Source organism: Eubalaena glacialis, chromosome 17 (assembly GCF_028564815.1).
Source record: "Eubalaena glacialis isolate mEubGla1 chromosome 17, mEubGla1.1.hap2.+ XY, whole genome shotgun sequence".
NCBI classification, from domain to species: domain Eukaryota; kingdom Metazoa; phylum Chordata; class Mammalia; order Artiodactyla; family Balaenidae; genus Eubalaena; species Eubalaena glacialis.
In genome coordinates this window covers 8,333,751-8,353,923 of record NC_083732.1, presented here as the reverse complement: position 1 = coordinate 8,353,923, position 20,173 = coordinate 8,333,751, and the positions used below count along the sequence as shown (strand labels likewise).

The window sequence follows — 20,173 nt, the reverse complement described above, 5'->3', positions numbered from 1 at the left end:
TGGAAGAAAAAGGAAATGAATGGCTACCAAAGAAAGAAAAGACTCGACTGTCAGTTATAAGAGCATCTGTTCCAATAAATAGGGGTGCAGTTTAACAGAAGAGGGTTAACACACTAAGAAATTACTTTCACATTATTAATAAATTGATTACTAGTTGGTTCATTTGCCCCAATCACGGGACACTGCCTGAGCGACTACAGGATTTTAATTTATTGGTCTGACATAGCAGAACGACTTCCAAAAGTGGGAGAGGGAGGCATCGGGGAGATTTTCTTGCATGTTTACCTGGAGATCATTTTGGGGATTCCAGTCGGAATCAAAGATGATGCAGGTATCAGCAGCAGTAAGATTAATGCCTAAACCTCCTGCCCTTGTACACAGGAGGAAAACAAACCTATCAGAGTCAGGTTTGGAGAACCTGTCGATAGCTGCTTGGCGGAGGTTCCCTCTGACGCGGCCGTCGATCCTTTCGTACGGGTACCTAGAAAATGTCAGTGTGAAGTAACAGGGAGGCCTGACGAACGGCCAAAATACACTTGTTCCTTTTTTGGTGTTTTAAAGAAAGTACTATAATATGGGATATATATTAACAGGATGGTATTATTTATCAGAAATAATTTCAGAGCAAATAGGTGTTGTTGTAGTTTTTCATACAATTGGTCGAATGTCCCAAAGATTAAATAAAGTTCCTTCTACTTCCTCTCCAGGGAAAATATCTAAGCTCTGAAAAGGGCTGACCCCTCCAACAGTGAAACAACAAACAATTTCAATTTTCGGTAAGAACTGTTCTCCCCTAGCCAAAGGAAAAAACTGGAAAGCAGAACTGCCCACAAAAGCACGTGTCGCATGGAATAGCCGTCATGCCCATCTATAGCTTTTAAAAAGAGGTGTGACACATGTCCCCTACTCCGTCCCCTTTACTATAAACGCCACTTCAAGGGACTTCCCTGGCGGTCCAGTGGGTAAGACTCCGAGCTTCCACTGCAGGGGGCATGGGTTCGATCCCTGGTCAGGGAGCTAAGATCCCGCATGCCGTGCCGTGCAGCCAAAAAAATTAAAACGAAAAAAAAACAACAAAAAAAACCCCCACGCCCCTTGGAGGTGAAGTGCGTGGAGCCCCGTCCTCTGACCCCAGCTCCCCACCCCGGTGTGTGGCCCTCACCGTCTCTGAATGAGGTAGTCTTCCAGGATGTCCAGGCAGCGCACCATCTGGGAGAAGATGAGCACCCTGTGGCCGCCGGCCTTCAGCTTCGGCAGCAGCTTGTCAATCAGCACGAGCTTCCCAGCAGCCTGGATCATCGCCTGGAGCTGAAAATCTGGAGAGTCGGCATTGTGTGTTTCTTTAAACTCTTCCAAAATTTTCTCTTCAGCACCTGCAGAGATTGGATAGCATAACGGGAATACTGTAATATTCTGTTACAGTATGGAATACTGTTTTTAGTAGTAAAAACAGGGAACCTGCTTTCAAAACCCACTGCAAACTGTAAGGACCAGGAGGCCGCACTCGTGTTTATGAACACACATCCATCCGCTGGCTCAAAGGAGGGTCTACACAAAACCGTGGAAGTACAAAAGGGATCAAAGTTTTAAGCGCAGCACATTTAGGCGTTTGGGGGGGGGGGAAATACCCCACATTTTCCAACAAACAAATGTTTGCTGTCTGTAGAAACTGAATTTCAACAACAGACTGTCAAGCCAGAAGTGGCAGAAACAAGCCAAGGGCCAGATACCTACAGAAAATTTGGAACCTAAAATGCTTAAGAAAGGAAGAACTGTTTACTAGCTGAATACAAACACAAATAACAGAATCTGTTCTGAAACTAAGAGACAAGGGAACAGGGTTCTAACAGTTATGGTGCAAGGGCAGGCGTCTGTGTATCCAACTGCGCATCAGTACAGCCAAAAGGACTGCAACGACAGGGAGGGAGCCCGTTTTCCAGGGTAATTTTAGGCATTTCTCAGGGTGCCTGAGCACATCGCTACTGCGGTCTCTGCAGCTCCCTCCACGTTCATTCTCACCTGATGATTTCCTAAGGTACACAAATTCTACCCTGAATTATCCAAAGCTTTAAAAAAACAAAAACCGACCTCTGTTTCATGAAAGACTTCTATACCTAACCCTCTTTTTCTCATCGCCCCACAAGAGACCTCTGCTTGCTCCAAGACCTGCGTGCATTGGAGAGAAGTCTGGAGAGAGAGGCGTCTTCCCAGGGATGGAAGCCCTTCCACCTCCTCCCCTGACCCCAGACGTGCTTGCTCAGGGCGCAGCAGGCTGAGCTTCCTGCAGCCGCTTAGGCGGCTTAACTAGAATTAGGCAGCAGGGGTTTGGCCGCTGTGGCCAGGGGGGGGGTCCATCAGGGCCCGGCAGCTGTGCTCAGCCAGCCCCTCTCCCCTGGGGACAGAGAGGTGGTCACCTATCCTTTGGAAAATACAAACAAATCCATCTAATGGGATTTGTCCTCAGCCTTAAACCGTACCAGGAACTTTAAACTACTCTTCTTACCACTGGTTTTAAACGTGAACGAACTATGCACAGGATGGGGATACGGGACCCTCACAGGGTGTAAAGGTCACGCGAGTTGGGCCACCAGAGCTGTGAGGACAGAACGGTGGCACACAGCAGTGGGTGGGACAGAAGTGCCCTCCATTCCCGTTTTCAGGGCACTTGAGCAAGTTAAGTCATGACACGGTCACACACTGAAACACAGCTTGTTCATTATTAATCAACAAAGGATCTTACTGAGACCAGATTAAAGTCACTAATGCCTGGACCGGGCACTGAGGTCCGCGCAAAGTGCATCGCTACTTCTCAGGAAGGGCCTGGCAGAAAATGCCGGCTGGGTCCGAACTGCTGTCTCTCACTCCCCCTCCCACATGAATAAAACGCTAATGTTCAGGATGTTAATCTAAGTGAAACAAATGGCAAAGGTTTTACTAGGAAAAGGTAAAAACCAAAATGCTGTTTAAGAGAATCGGCAGGAATATTCTTGAATAAAGAATATTCTTGAATAAATACTCTTGCATAAAGTTGAATAATGTTTTTCAAGACAAGAAATTTAGAAATCTAGGTTCTGGATTCAGGACAAGAAGGCCCTCAGGAGACAGGAAAAACAGATTTACATCCATATATTACATTAGGTCTTTTCAAAAAGTTTGTTCTTGTTGGATAATATACTACAAGCTCTTTGCCAGTCAGAAATAGATTTTACTCATAATATCTGGGTAGTTATTTTTTGTTCATATTAGGATTACAATCCATAATCAAAATAAAATATAGCATTTTAGCTTAAGTTAATGGTCAGTGAATAGCTTTTAAAAATGAAATAATCATTTTGACAAAATAAACATGTTTGAGTTATTTTAGTAAAGAATTTGAAAATATAAGTTCAGTCTAATTAGTAGAGAAATTCAATTTTTTCATTTAAATTTATTTATATGACAAAAATAACTTTCCTGCTTTTTCAATACTACCAATGATTTCTCATGTCATCAAAAATAGCCAGAATTAAAATACATTTTTTCTTATCTGACAAAAGTTCCTGCTGAATTAGTCAGTTCAGCTCTTTGCTGTGAATTTAGGTTCTTAAAGTGGCAGCCAGTTGACACTAATAACACTTTATTTAAAAATATCAGCAAACATATTTCCTACATGGTTCCTTAAGCACTGTATTATGCCCAGAAGAGCTGAAGAAAAGAGGGCAGGGAAGGAGTTGGGGAGGAAAGCAACACCTACCTTCTAAGTCATTACAAGGTCGAATTTTCAAGTTTACCAGTTAAAGATTTACCTTGATGCTAGATTTGTAAATATCAATCAGAAAATTAACTGGAAATAGGTTATGATAAGCCCAAATACACCGTTGGCACTGCCCTAAAGTCCTGCGTTTACATTTAAACGTGTGTGTGTGTGTGTGCGTGCGTGTGTGTGTGTCAGAGACAACTTGAAGAAGTGTGGAAGTCTGTTCCCTTGAACAGATGGTCACTGTGAGGGCAGGAGCTGCAATGTTATCTAGCTATATTAGCAGCAAACAAACAAGAAATTATTTTCTTTTTTAATTTTACTTATTTATTTATTTATTTATTTATGGGTCTTCATTGCTGCGCGCTGGCTTTCCCTAGTTGCAGCGAGCAGGGGCTACTCTCGTTGCGGTGCGCAGGCTTCTCATCGCAGTGGCTTCTCTTGTTGTGGAGCACGGGCTCTAGGTGCGCGGGCTTCAGTAGTTGCGGCACGTGGGCTCAGTAGTTGTGGCTTGGGGGCTCTAGAGCACAGGCTCAGTAGTTGTGGCGCACGGGCTTAGCTGCTCCACGGCATGTGGGATCTTCCCGGACCAGGGCTCGAACCCATGTCCCCTGCATTGGCAGGCAGATTCTTAACCACCGCGCCACCAGGGAAGCCCAAGAAATTATTTTCTTTTGCAGATTACCATTTTCTCTCTGAAATTCATTCCATCACGTGAGCTCAGTCTTGTCTTCTTTCTGCCCACGGTTCTCCACCGCCCTCCCCCCACCACCAACAGAGGACGCGTAAGTCGCCCTGAACCATTGGGGCCCCTACCGAGTCTTCAACATCATTTTCACTCTCACATACAGTAACATACAGTTACCTGCTCAACTTTTAGCAAGAAAAACAACAACTAGCAACACTTACCAAGCGTTTATGGTCGCCTAACACTGTTCGATGCTCTTAAGTAAAAGTCTCAGTACATATTAGAAACATTTCTCACTTATGTACAGTTTGTGTTCTACAATCACTTCTAATTTTTTTTCCGCTTTGCTGATGTTATCGCTCTCAACCTACACAAATAGCTGCTTCTCTTGTCCACGATCACAGAAATGTTGTGCTTTGTTGAACTGAACTTTCATTTGACTGGGGCTGCTTTGCTCTGTCACAACCAACCCAAACGTCAGTTTAATTTTCAAAATTGAAAGCCTCCTGTAACTGCTTGATAAATGAGTGTGGAGCTGGCAATGGGTCAGTACTTCTGTCCTTCCTTCTCCAGGTTGTGGATGAGGACAGTCCTGGCCCTGGGGCAACTTCTGAAACACAACCTTTACATAGGTCATCTGGGCAGCTGTAACACCCGATGCGTCCATGTGTGTATTTTTTTTTTTACTGTAATTTCCCAACGTGAAGGCATGTAAGGATGCCTGCTTAACAGACACCTTGTAACTTGCTGTCAGGACAGAAAAGCTGACCTCGAGGTGTGACCAATCAGAACGGCCATGGATCCACACCTGGGAAGTCCTCAGAACCTCTACCAACAGCGAATTACACAGGATGACCCTGGAGAGCCGTCAGCCAGGGAGGAGACCCCCGGGCAGTGGTTTGGGGTGGGCTCCCCCCTTCACAATGCTCAAGGCACGTGATTAGCACGTAAACTGACAAGGTAAACTGATGGGACTAGGGCGGATTTCTACCAACCATTGCGGAGACATTCCTTTCCCACACTTCCTGCTGCAGCATTTCAGCTTTTGTTAGTGCCTTTTCTTTCCCCTTGGAAGCTACCGTGCCTCATTTTTTTTTACAGACATTAAATGAAAAAGTGTGTGTGTGTGTCTCTCACGTGTGTGTGTCCATGCATGCACACGCACACACACACACACACACACACACACAGAGTTTTACTCATACCATCAACCACCTTCAGCCCCAACTCCATCTCCCCAGCTCAGGACCAGGCTGGTGACACTCACCACAGTGGCCTCACAGGCTCTTAAACACATGGCAATCAGCAGGCTGGCAGCATTAAACAGGCAATGATCACACATGATACTCTCTTTAAAGACCAAGCTACAAGCGCAAAGTTTGAACAAGACATCCACTGATGTCACACCACAGCCACGACCTCGTGTGCTATGTTGAGACAGTTCCAGGTGGGGACTACTCTATCGTTTAGTAACTGCAACTTGTGGATGTGAGGTGGTCGGTAGGTGTGTGGTTACGCAACAGGGAGAGATTAGGAACTCTTTAATTTAGCTGCACTTGAACCTCACGGAGTGTGATGATGACAAACCTTGCTTTGCTCCTTCTCCCCTGGAAAGGAGCCCAGCTGAACTGCTGGCCAGTTATAATTGCACACAAGCACCCTGATTTAGCTGGCCGTCACTTTTGTTTAACCCACATTAACTCCGGCCTGGACTACAGCAGTCGCCTCCTAGCGGGGCTTTCTGCTTGTATGTCTTTCCCTACTCCCGTCCGTTTTATACGATGTTGCCAGATCAATCATCCTGAATCACATTTCTAATCATTTCCAAGCTTCACCAAAACTCCACGAGCTAGCATCTGGGCTTCCCACAAGGTCCCACTGTGTCTAAGGTTCACTGTCCCACTGTTTCTTACGCGTCCTTCATACCTTGGGCAGGTTCCCCCTTTGTTCTCTTGCCTCCTTCCCTTTGTTCATGTGATTACATCAGCCTAAATGCCCTTTCTTTTTCTAACCCTGACTGACAAAATCCTTGTCTCAATGCCATCGCTTTCTAACAGCTTTCCTAATCTCAATCCCTCACAAACTGAAGGTTCTTGTATTCCCCAGAGTATCTTACACATCATAGGCATGAAAGCTTTATTCCTCTAATGATTTTTGGAAGGGTATGATACAGGTTTTTACTCATATCAGTTCATAACACTATCAATTTAGTTAAGAAAACAGGAAGACCATGAAGCATCCGTCAGCACCAGGAACCAACTATTATCAACACTCGATAACCTCTCACTCTTAGAGAATGGATGCTAGAGGCCTCCAGACTGCAAGAATTTTTCTCCCATCAAAGTCTTGAGACAGCTGACAGCTGCCTCTCACCCCAAAGGTGCTCTTTAACTTCTCTGACCTAAACACACACACATACAGAGCAAGGAAACCTCAATCAGGGGCTAATTTCTCTTTAACTGTTACCATGTTTGATGACTTCTAGCCACCGAGCACCAACACCTCCCTTCAAGGGGTGACATGCAGACACAGGAAAGGTGAGCGGAGGTCCTGCTTCAGGGATCGGTGGGGACAACGGTCCTGCACCCTCAGCTACAGAGAAGGAGGCTTTGTGAAGAATAGGAAGATGATGAAACCCACACTGGGATGATTATGAACCATAAAATCATCAGTCTGGAGGGAGAAAAGGATTTCTGGGGTTTTGACGATTACTGAAACAAGGTGTCAGGAGGGCAGCTTACCGTTAATAAGGTAGGGATGATTGCAGCACTTCCGTAATTCCATCATAGTGTTTAAAAGGTTGGGTACGTTAGCTTGACCACCACCTTTGGAAAGAAACGTAAAATTCTTCTCAAGGATGGCTCGGTAATATTTCTTCTGAATGTTTGTTAGCTCGACTTCGATGATCGTTTCTTCTTTGGGGGCCAAGTTCTTTTCCACGTCCTCTTTGAGACGTCTCAACATCATTGGCTTTAGAATAGCCTGGAGTTTTTGCACCTAAAAAAGGACCTCAAGTAAATACCGGTATCATGACTTGCTTGCATGGTAAAACATATACTAACATGAAAAACCACAATTCTCTTATTTATTTACCCTTCATTTTCATTTGTCAAAGCCCAGGAAGGGTATGAAGGCACTGATCTTACATTACAGATCTCATAACAGATGTACATGAAGGTTGTGTGGCCAATTTCTGATGGGTTACTTCGCTTGCCCAGGAGTCCTGAACAGCCAGGAGGCTTGAACGGTACCACACAGCAGAAAAGAACCCTGCTTATTCTGTTAGTTTTCCCTTCTGTTTGTCTTAAGCCTTTGCGATGATGAGGAAGGAAGAGACAGTGTCATGGGAGTGCCACACTTCAATTCTCTTCCTTTCTAGAAAGAGCTGATAGAAAGTGTGAGGAAGCCAAGGAGCTATCCGGTCGCTGCACCAGTGAGTGTGCAGGGACGTCCCTCTCTGTTCTCTCTTCTGTTGACCGGCAATAGGGTACCTCACACCTGACAGCTCTTATTTTAAGAAAAGCAAAACAAGACAAAACAGACTCCACTTTGAACTAAGCTAAGAGGTTTCAGAGAGTAAGTCAGGGGAGGGGGCACATGGAGACCAAGATTTCAAGCGTATCTCCGTGTTTATCTCAAATACAGCCTGATAACCAACACCAATATAACTCTTACGATGTATGAAATAACCGACCACTTTTCATAGGCAATACCATATTTATTTCTCACAGAAATCCTGCAGGGTAGTTAGGACCCATGTTTCTAAATGAAAATATGTAGACTCAAGAAAAGTAAGCAATGTGACCAAGCAAGAAATAAGACTAGAACCTCAGAATCCCAGGAGGGAAACGGCTCGACAAATTTCAGCAGCTTCTGACACGACACCCAAAAGCATACATGGCAAAACCACCAAACTCAATAGCACAGCGGCTGAAAAGTACATGAACAGGTATGGAACCTCTCTATGAATCTCGACAGCCCTTCCGGAGGGCAAAGGGACAAACAAACCAATCAGAACACCACCTTAACGAAGACTCAGAATGTCCAAGGAAAGGGGGTGTAAAGCTCACCTGTCTACTGAGGTTGGGGGCAGGGGGGAATGGATATAATTTACATTTTTAAATGGTTAAATCTTAACGCTCTGCCCTTTCGGGGGTTAATCTTCAATTACGTGACTGAAATACAAAGGAGACTTGGTAAGTACCTGTTCTTCGGTTTTCAGATCACCAAATTCTTGCATAAAGGTGGTTTCCGAAGGGAATCGACCTGGTTCCAAGAAGTGAAGCAAGCTGAAGAGCTCTTCCACGGTGTTCTGGAGCGGGGTCCCTGTCAGCAGCACTTTGTGTTCCTACAGGGGTGCGAGGAGAGCAACTGAGCAAATCATAACAAAGCGCATCTCTTAACACCAAAGCCTCTCTCGATACAGGCATTTTCCGACTTCCACTCACGAACGCTGAAATTCAGCACCCACCCTGCATAAAATATAGGCATTAGATCCGAAGGCGGAGATGCGAGAGATGTGGTCTCTGCTTCAGATAGACTCCCGGACCCCATAAACGTGTCTTGCCATTTTGTTTTTTCCTGGGATTTTTTAGGTCCCAGGAAACATTTTGGTGCTGTGGCTTCGCAGGTCCCCTACATCTTGAGGATTCTTTCCCCACCAAAGTTTAAGGTTTATCCTCAAATCCCTAGGCTCAGACAAAGCTCGCATGCTTCTCTCTGCTCTCCACACCGACAGGGCTCCCTCCCCTCCCCATCTACTTCCTGCATGACTCACTTCAGAGACAAAAGAAGGTCTTCCACAGGCAACAGCACATGAAAAACTAATTTTTTCTCAAACATTTCAAACTAGCAAAGAGGTCAGCTTGGTTTTAAATACCACAATCACTTTTTTTTTTTTTTAAATAGATGCTATTTCTAACTTTGTCTCCTTGAACCAAGGTACGTATTTCTTTAAAGCAATTCTTCCTGTTTACGAGCTCTTTCTCCAGCTTTCCTTATGCATTTGTACCCTTGTCCTCATACTTCCACGTATCCGACATGGTGACCAGTCTTAATGACGGTGAATTTATTAATCTGAAGGGCCTTATTATTTTCTACTTTGGCCATCTGGTACACAGTCCAGTTACTAAAGCTATTTCAAAAAGTGGCTACACCTTCTAGGAGGTTCAAAAGCAATATTCTGACTCAACTGGAAGTCCGATAAGGGTTGGCTGCCGAGCGGAGAGTATGTGCTCAGTAAACACTGGATGGTGATACACCTAAGGGCATGCTCTTTTTCTCAGTACCTACCATGTCTTATCTGTCAATGGAGTACTTTGAAAGCGAGGTGAAGCAGTTCAATCTGCTTTTATTCTTCCTTTGCTCCCTTTTGAATAAGAGGTCTCTGATTCAGGAAGATACACAGACCTTCATCCTCTTCCAACTCATTAAACTCATAAAGAGTAAGAAGCTTGCAAATCAATTCAGGATTTTCTAATGTATAACCATACTGGTGAGTAACCTGGGCCACGGTCCCTGACATATTCAAGTCCAAAATTACTTTATCCAAGAATTGTTTAAAATATTGCCATAGATTCAGGAAAAGAGTTATTGCTGTGGGAGAGTTGTGTTGGTACTAAAGATGGTCTCCTAGTTTTTTTATATCCTTTGTGACCAAGTGAAATGCTGAGCCGCTAACAAAATATCAGTACTTCAGAAAAAGCCTTTTAAGTTATTAATTTCAAAATTAACTTATTTGGGGGGAAAAAAAAAGAACTTCTTTTTTATGCTGCTTCCCCTCAAGGTCTGTTTAAAACCAGTTACACTAAGTGATTACACATATGACCCTTTGGTAAGGCTGCATGGGTAGCAAAACAAAACCAGGTTTCCCTTTGAAAGTAACTATTATGTAACATACAATTAATATACAGGTGTCACAAAATGTCAGGTAAGAGACGGGCTATCAAGCTTATCACCTCCAAGCTCAACTATGTCAGCAGCTAGGCTTTCGGCTTGAAAACGTTACCATTATTTTTAGCTCTGATGGAGTGGCGTCCATTTAATTTCATTTCAGCAGAGTCTTTAATTTGCGTGAGGCCTCCTGACAATGAAAGATGAGATAACAGAATCCATGAAGAACTACTGCCACCTCCAGAGAGTCCCCTCCTTGTCAAGAAGGGACAAGGAGATGGCCCTGCTTCCAGGGCTCCTGTGGAGGACAGTGGGGACCGTAAATGTCCCTCATCCCAGCATCTTCACAAGAATTTCCTTTGTGATGGGAGAGTTGAAGACATTCACTGGTCCTCCCTTTCTCAGAATGCACTTAAAGATAACGCGAATCACTTCCATCATAACTGCGTCTAGTGCAGGTAACAGCAGTTCCCTGTGACCTGCTGCACAGCTGGATATAGTTATTATTTGCTATTTTCACCGTGACTTACTCTAGAAAAGATGAACAAAAAGTGGCCAGTGTATAAGTTCTCATGATGGATATTTTAAGTAAGGACTTAAAGACCAGGCAATGAGCTGCTCAGAACTGGACAAATATAATTATATTCTAACTCTGAACAATAACAATGTGTTCCATCTAGAAAACAACTCTTGTGAAAGTAAAGATTCTTGATCATCGGAAAAAGAATTATTTTGTTCATTTGTTAATCAGAGCTTCCCATGGTGAGACATGAATGAGTTACAGGTATGCCAAGTCCTTGGGGCAGCCAGCACGGCGGTGACAGTCAGGATCCCAGGGCCGGTCACCTGCAGTAGTGGCCAGCCTTCTCAGCTTACCCCAGTATGATATACAAATATCATTTTCTATATGTGCCATTGTGTGAAAATGGTTAGGGAACACTGCAATATGTAACAGAAAAGTTATCTGGGTAGCAAATTCTAATCCATCAATGAAGTGTTACTATAAACAACAGAAAATCCTTTGAAATCTCCCAGCGACAATTAGGTTGTTTGATGTTGACAGTTAAACGAACTGTGCTCACCAATGAAGGGCTGTTTTGTCGTAAGAATCCACTACCTGGGAGCACAGACACTAATAACAGAAAACAACTGAAATAAACTCAGATGACTATCTAAGCCTTCAGGAAATGGTGCCATAACTGTGTCTTATATGGAGCACTGTGAAGATGGGTCCCTACTTAGAAGACGTAGTTAGATATTTCATGAGAATTAATGTTCACCTAAACATTAATAGGTTTACTTCAATGTAAGACTAAAATATCACCTAGAGAGACCAAATACAGCCACAGAGTTTCTCTTTTCCATATGCTTATTCATGTCTTCAAGACTGTTCGCCATTTACAAGTGTTCTAATTTGTTTTGTGGACTGAACACCAAATAATACAAAACTGCTCTGAGAAAGGTCTTAAGGATGGGGAATCCCATCCTAAATAGGATAATTCAGTCAGACTTTTTCCTTTAAACAAAACTAGATTTTTATTTGTTTTTAATTAAAAGAATAGCTGGCTAATCCAATCCCCTTAATTTAGGAATAAAAGAAGCTGCTTCAAAGAACCAGCTGCAACAGAAAGCTTTTAACTGTTCTTTTCGGTGGTACCAGTCTTCAGTAAGAAATTTACAGCCGTGAACACATAGCATATTCCTTCCCATCTCAAACTCTCGATTAACAAGAGATCAAATTAATCTATAGAAGTCAACATTAAAGGGATTTTTAAAATCTTTTTGTATTTCTAAAAAGCTCAGCAAAACATCCAAGACATGCTGAATAACAATATCTTCGCTTCTTAAATGTACATTAAAAATAAAAACAAGTGATCAAAACCCACCTTGTAAACTATAGAGTGAAAAGAAACCTGAGGATGACTGAGTCATGTAGTAATTTCTGCTAGAAAATCATACAGCAGTGTGGAAAGGAAAATCAATCAAATTCTACCACTTCTACAATATGTTTTCCTATAATACTCCTACTGAAAAAAAAATCTAGAAAAATCTAATCAGGAAGCCCTGACTATCCCTTAGGAAGCTGGAAGAGTATGGGGTAGACATGTCTAAAATTCCAGATCAAACTCAAGGTCTTGCAATGCCCCAAACTTCTAAGTGATTGCATGAACTGAACCAATACCAGATATCCGTTCAACTTACTGAGAACTTGCACCTAACAAGTCCTCCTGGCCCCTGGATGCCAAAACCTACGAGCCCTGGAATATAACTGGATTATCATCACGGAGCTAACATTTGGCCCAACAGCTTATGAAATGGCAGTATTTACCAACAAAAGGGAAAAGCAAATACTGGAAACTCATTTCAGTGAAAATACCATGACTATCCTCTGCTGTGATACAACCGTGCAAAGACACCAGCCAACAGCGTGAGAATCAGGAGGATAGCAGCAACTTCTAAGTCACTGAAAGCGCAGGAGCACACATCACAGTATTTGACAGGCTTTGCAAACACCCTTCAAAGGTATCAGTCAGATTCACAGCAGCAGGAGTACCGAGGCAGTGACAATTCTATTCGGGGTCAAGGGAATCGCCAACATGACCACTGACCAAGTCCATCAGCTTGAGTCCCTCCAACAGCTTGCAGTTCCGATTCTTCAGCCTGTGGGCTTCATCAATGACCACGCAGCGCCAGGGAATATTCCGCAGCTCAGGACAATCGGTCAGAATCATCTCAAACGTAGTGATGATGGCATGAAACTTATAGGACCCCTTTATCACTCGACCCTACAAGAACAACTTTGGTTTATTACTTAGCATTAAAGATTACATTAATAACTTTGAGGATGAATAAATAGCATAAAATATATGTATTGATCCCCTTGGGGACATCTTTTTTCTAGGTAACACTTATACTTTGTTTTCAAGGTGTTTTGGAGGTTTTAAGCTCTTATGGTACAACAAGAGTTTTAAAACCTTACCTTTTTCAAGGAAGTCTGAAAATTGTTAGTAAAATTTCCAACCCAATTTCCTTACAGATCACATGCAGTAAAGAGTCACTAAGTGTGCCCATTCTAGTTACATCCTAGAGACTCCAAAAGGTGAAAGGCCAAAGAGATTATGTACTAAGACAACTTTTTAAAACCGTTTTTACTTTTTAAAACTTTTTATTTATTTATCTAAACTTTTGTAACTTGCTTTTTACTTTTAACGTGCTAACACTATAAGAACATTCAACTCAGGACAGAACTTATAACAATTTCCCAAGTCTAAAGATCAACACCAAAATAGATTTTAGTTTTTTTCTCCTTTAAGTATTTAATTGTAGGTCAGATTTTACACTCAAGGTAAACAAACATAGAAAACAAAACTCTGTCCTATTTCCAGCTATAGGACTTCCATTTACCACCTACTGCTTAAAACTATTTTAGCATATACTATTTATTCTTCTTTCTTTGACATTTATAATGCTTCACTGTCAATATCATAGGATAATTGCAGACAGGTAACTAAAATGAGTTAAAAAATCACAGCAGTTGCTACTAAGAGCCAAAGTATAAATTCTCCCCTTTGGGTATATTTCATTCAATGTACCAGTTAATACTACATACCTAATATTTTTCACTTCTAGTAACAATAAAAAACACAATATTCTTTCCATTCACATTTTAAAACTCCATTTTTTGTTTCGCTTTCTTCTAGGGCTTGCAAAATAAACCAAATTAGCGTATCAACACATTAAATGATTTTTAGCAGTCATCCAAGGTAAAACAAAATTTCATTCATTCTAATAATTAGAATGACCAAGGCTATAAAAATAAAGAGCTGCAAACAAAAGATGTGGAATTATAATACAAACACAAATTGGGTAAGAAATCTAAAGCAAATTTCTCTATCTGCAAAGTCTAGACCTCCCCTGCCAAAGGTCTGAGACCATTTTAACATCTGACGCCTTAAAATGTCTATAAGCATAAGGACCGCCCGCCTGTGATGCTTTACCTGGGGATCTTTGAAGTACATTTCATACAACTGAATGGTCCGACGACTAGCTTGACTCCCATGATACACAACCACGTTCAACTCTGTCCAGGTCCGGAATTCCCTTTCCCAGTTGGGGATTGTGGACAATGGGGCAATTACTAAAAAAGGGCCATGGATTCCTTTCAAATATATCTCATAGAGAAATGTAATGGACTGGATAGTTTTTCCCAAACCCATTTCATCTGCTAAAATGCAGTTTCGCCTTTGGGAGGGAAATAAAACAAGGAAACTTTAGTAAGTGTACATACAAGACAGTGCTTTCATACTCATAAATGCATGCCTTAGATGTTCCCTTAGATACAATAAAATACAGTTTCAAACAAAATGCTCTAAGACATAAAAATTATTTCTACACACTTCTAGCAATCTCTATATTAATATGTGTTAAGTAAACAAATATTAAGCATACTTCCAGTGTTTGCTTTTTTTTTTAATAATTTCTATTAGCGAGTTAAAATGTTAAGCTATATTTGATCAATACTTTAGATAACGACAAAGGAGCTACTATAGGCTTTTTTTTTTAAATGAAAAACAACCCACGTTTTACGTACATGTTGTACCAATTGAAAAGTAGCCAGTTTACTCCCTCCAACTGGTATTCCCTGAGTTTGTTATTGTTTTTATACTCCCTGGAACTCTCCGATTTCTTCCAGTCATCAGCAGGAGGTCGCTCCTGTTTCAAATATAGTAAAAGTCCCATTAGTGGTTTCTCAGAGACCGCATACATTAAAGCCACCGCCACTCGCCCTCCTTACCACGCGCTCTGTTTCCGGCTCCCGGGACAGCAGCTTCTCGAACTCTTCGATCTTGGCTTGGTCTATGTCCTGCCTCAGCTCCCACGTGCTGTCTTCATAAGGCAGTGAGCACCACTTAACCAGGTAGTGAGTCACAGGCTGGGCCGGGTTTAAACACAGCACAGTTGGGTTCATGCTCTACCGCACTTACCGACAGACACTACCCCAGACACAGTGAGACGGAGCTGGGAGAAGTTTTACAACTATGACCACTGAACGAGGAGTCCTTAGTTACAGAGTCTCAAGTCTAAACTGAAAATAATATTATTGAATATTATCAGAACCAACTGATTTTTATCTAAGCCACTGGTAAGTCATGTTCAAAAGCCAAAAAAGTATACAGACATAGCTAGCAAATAACAAAGCTGAATTTGAGCCTTATTCTTATCTGTGCAAATCATCGGGCATCTGATTCAGACTTATACGGTAACCCATCTTGTTGTGTTTACATATTTGCCTAACTGGCTATGGCTACTTTCTTAAAGAATGAGAAACAGACTTCAATTTATTAGGATTTCTGCCTTCTTCTTAAAGAGATACTATTTGCATGCTATCACTTTAAAATAATGTGTTTGAGCTCTAGAAAGACTGCAGAGCAAAATATTTTGGATAACGCAGATCAATAGGACTTCCTTTGTCTTTCTTCTTGAAAATATTTTGGTTTGTTGATCTTCATCTCAGGACCAAGGTACACTGACCTGGTTGTGATGTTACAAACATTTGCTGTACTAGGTAAATATACGATGGGAAAAAAAATTTTTTTTTAAAGTACAACTTAGCAAAACTAGAAAGGTAAACATCATGTTACAGACACGATCTTTGAAACATCATGGACCTCATGATACAGAGTTTGGAGTAAAATGGGAGTTCACTGCAGACTCACTAGACAAGCAAGATCCAAACACTTTATAAAGTTTAATTTACAAGAAGAAGCTAGGAATGACATACCTCATGGTGGGTGGGCATATACTTACTAAGACACAATGCTCAGAAGTCACTAGACTTGTCTTTACTCTTATGCCCTACCGACTGTCCTTAACAACCTCGTAGGGTTCTGCAAAGCAACCTGGGCATGCCTAGACTGGGATCTCATAAAGGGAAAGATTTTATAGTATCTTCTGTGCACCACATTAAATGAGGTCCATCAGCTTCACTAAGGACGTCCAATGTTAATTATCTTTGAACTGCATTCTGCTATAAGAGCACTCTTAATTTATAAGGGAAATTCATGCTACGTAATAGATTTGTACCAAAATATATTGAATCCTTTATTGATCATATCTGGAACTATGCAAAGAATCTATTTGCTTCACACTGAAAACTGATTTCTTTTAAAAAGCTCTCAGACTAAATAAAAAACACATTTACAGTGATTATTAAGTCCTAAAACTAATAGTAAGTCAATAAATTTCAGTTAAGTTTAGAGCAAGTGTGTCATAACCCAAGGCCCTGACCAGAACCAGATCTAGGAGTCCACAATCATTCTCCATAAACACACATGAGCTCTCTGAGTCACTGGCTCCTAATACAAATGATCTTCTGTTACCTCTCCCCGGTCATCTGTGCTACGTGCAAAGTCCATGATCCGGTCAACCTCCACGTAATCTGGATTAAAAAGCTCATCTTCAATCTACACCAAAGGAAAAAAAGTTTAAATGTTTATTTAACTCCTGAGAGTAGACACTATTTCACTTTTCATCAGGCAATAACATTTTGGGTCACAGCAATACAAAATTTATATTTGGCAAGTTCTATTATATTAATTGAAATGCTACAATTTAGCAAAATCACTCCCCATGAGGAAATCAGACTTCTCAGACTTTGTTAACTGGGTCTTTTAATTACTGTGTGAAACCTTTTTACTGTGAGAAAATGTTTAAGAATATTTTAAATGAAGTGTGAAATTATAATTCACTAATGAGCAATCCAAAAGGCTTATGGCACGCAATGCATTTAACATTCTTGAAACCACAGCTTGCAGTGAAGACTCAGAGCCATGCACAGTAAGTGCTGTTGGAGTCTCATAACTATTGGAGCTGTCTGATGCCTCATAGCATCATTTGCAGAATGTTATTCAAAAGCTAAAAACGCTGAGACCAGTGAATTCCATATTTTAGTGTGAACAGAGCTTATGATGTTTGGTTGTCTTTGCCAATCAGTATTAGTACCTCATTTGAACACAGTCTTGGCGTTCATCTAAGTGTTCTAATGATTTATTTGTACTGAACATAGAGCATTTGGCTAAAACTCTTAAGGATAAAGAAATGAGGCTTAAAAAATTGGGTTCTTTAGCCAATAGATTAACAATCTTTACAAAACTAAAGCAATGCTGCATGCCTGCAAAGTTATCTCATGTAAAAGAATAGAATGCGGCTCAAAAGGAAGTTACAGACTAAGCCATACTTTAAAGAAGTCAGAGTCAGATAAGTTAGAAAAGAAAAGACACATTATTATGTGTTTCTAGAGATTAATTTATCAGTAATATAACTTCATTCAAATGCTTTGCAAAGACATATTATAAGCCACTTAGATACTGTTTGTGTCCCCTGAGTTGCAGGTTGAAGGGCCGTTTGGTCACAGTCGGCTTGAGGATAACAAACATTCCCTGGGCCCCTGTGCCCACTTATAGCACCCAGTCTGGATGCTTTGAACTGTGAATTATAAAACAAAAGCCAGAAATACCAGAGTGTGTTTCAACTGCCTCAGGCCTTTACACAGAGTTCATGACTAAGGCAAAAAAACCTTTGAAATGTTCCGTTAATTTAAAATGTTAATATATTAAATGCATTGGCTTTGTCAAAGCTTCTAGACTTAGGTACACAATATCTATGTATTATTCATATAAAGCATAAACACTAGAACTTTCCATAAACTAGGCTCTTCTGATAAAAGCTCTAAGACAACTTGTTCTTAAACAGAATCTTTCATTACTGAAATAAAATCCTTAACTTTACTCCTAAACACCTTTATCCTTCAAGCGAGTAATCTATGCCACCGTGCGTGTGACATAATTTCCAGTTTTGATCATCTTTTTGAGTAGAGATTTTAGTTGCAGTGACTTAAAAGGAAGCCTAAGGTGAAACAGAGAATGCAAAAGTGGTCATAACTAAAAATCCCAAAGCAGCAGACCACGGGGTACCTGAAGCCAGGACCATCTACGGGACATGACAAACAGTGTGTGTGGTGAGCAGGGGTGGGGGGGGTGTGGGTGCGTGTGTGTATATAAGAAAGAAAGAGGGGAAGAGAATTGGTATCCTCCGCTGTTAACCTTCAGATCACCTTTTCAGACTCAAGTTTATGCTACTTTCATTCAGGACAAAACCTGAGATCTCTAGCTGCCAAGTTACCAGCAAGATAATGTATTTCAGCCTTGGTACAGGTGATTCCCAGAGATAGACTCACAAAGGTAGACTACACACCTCGGGCCGGGCCCACGTCCCTGAAGTGCATCTGACTCCAAGAAGCACAGATAAATTTAATGAGCAGAGCCATGACTGAAGGACCAGGGTGGGGGTAACCACTGTACTCTTTCCTTTTCCTAACACAGAAGCACGGAAACATCAGCAGAACACACAGTGTCTCTTTCTAGGAGGAAGCTAAGGATTTCAACTTGCCCAATATCACAAACATTTAACTCCAGTTTCATTAAGGGGCATGAAAAACAGAACGTCCTAGTATTTTCTCAGAACCTGTCCTTTCAAAGAAAGAATCACCTACATATTCCCCAGGACATGAGGAGTGAGTCCCATCCAAGCACCTCCACCCCTTGGTGCTGACCACTGCAGGCAAGGAGGCTGGTGCTCGGTGACATAGACACATCTGTCTAGTGGAACCCCCTCCACCTGCTCTCCCATCCAGTGCAGATTTTACAATATGCCTTTGGGGGCGTGGAAATCAGATTCCAGGAGAACCCAGACTTGTCACCTGAGAGTATAAGGATTGACTCTATGACATAAAAGTACGGAACTTTCTTCTGTCCCCCGTTACCCCATCTCCAACAAGGGGTCGGTGTGTGTGAAGTTGGTCGTGAAGCAGGTATTATTTTCCATCAAATTTCACACTTCTTTACAGTTTGCATTCTCTTAACTCCCTTATGGAGAGGAAAACTAATAAGTCAGCCAATTTAGTCTTTCACTGTGAAGGTTTCTCTTTTATCTGCTTGAGGCTGTAAGTGAAAGCAAGTTGGTGCTCACAAGCCCAGGGACCCCAGGAAGCACTCTGTGAGAGCATTTTGTCAATGTAATTGACTACACTGGAGGGGAACCTGGCACTTCTTAAAATATGCAGGACTTCTTTCCTGCCCTAGGTATGGGTACCTTCTCATCATAATTGATAACCTAGGATAAAGGGGGGCAGGCAAAGGTATTAGAATATTATACCAACTCCTGTACCATAGCACGTAATCTGTGAAAAGGAGTTCAGTGAAAACTCTCTGTAATTAGGCACTGACTTGAACAGAAGAAATTTGTCACACACCTCCCCCAACAGAAAGAAACTTTTATATCCTAGAACTTATACTTAATACTCACTGTAGCGTTTTTACCCTGCTAAAATCTTAATAGGACTTTTGTCTACTTATTTTTTTCACTGTCTACTAACTGTATTTTCATTACAAGATTTAATTATACCATCATATTTCCACATAATATCATAAGGACCAGTATCTTCTAGAACTAAGCAACAGGAAGAATGAGAAATTTCCTGTTTACAAATTATTTTAGCAATAACCAGTTACCAATATGCAAGTAACAGCACCAAATGAGGCAAACTAGTTTTTCTTAATAATATACTGACCTAAAATTCAAAATTCAGAACATTTTAAAAATGTAAATACTTTAGAAAATTAACCAGGTTTTCCATACCTCTGAAAGGAATTTGTTCTGGCCCTGCTTTGCCTTAAATCGTTTAATCTTTTGCTGAATTCTCTTATCTTTTTCCAGATCTTCTACAGATGCCCATTGACAATGAAGATAAGAGCTAAAAGAACAAAATAATATACTTGAAACAGGTAGAAAATAATTAA

General features: G+C 41.3%; 1 protein-coding gene across 5 annotated transcripts in view; it reads right to left on the bottom strand.

Moving 5' to 3' along the window:
* The window catches only part of CHD7 (chromodomain helicase DNA binding protein 7), a 177,609-nt gene that overhangs the window by 27,968 nt on the left and 129,468 nt on the right, over positions 1 to 20,173 (bottom strand). For all 5 annotated transcript variants that reach the window (XM_061172013.1, XM_061172015.1, XM_061172017.1 and 2 more), the window contains exons 8-17: positions 20,013 to 20,127; positions 16,697 to 16,780; positions 15,112 to 15,249; positions 14,908 to 15,029; positions 14,315 to 14,558; positions 12,926 to 13,102; positions 8,629 to 8,772; positions 7,166 to 7,421; positions 1,163 to 1,373; positions 286 to 481 (exon numbers count right to left, since the gene is read on the bottom strand). In XM_061172013.1, the coding sequence (XP_061027996.1) occupies positions 286 to 481; positions 1,163 to 1,373; positions 7,166 to 7,421; positions 8,629 to 8,772; positions 12,926 to 13,102; positions 14,315 to 14,558; positions 14,908 to 15,029; positions 15,112 to 15,249; positions 16,697 to 16,780; positions 20,013 to 20,127 (1,687 nt within the window). The remainder of the gene's footprint in view (positions 1 to 285; positions 482 to 1,162; positions 1,374 to 7,165; positions 7,422 to 8,628; positions 8,773 to 12,925; positions 13,103 to 14,314; positions 14,559 to 14,907; positions 15,030 to 15,111; positions 15,250 to 16,696; positions 16,781 to 20,012; positions 20,128 to 20,173) is intronic.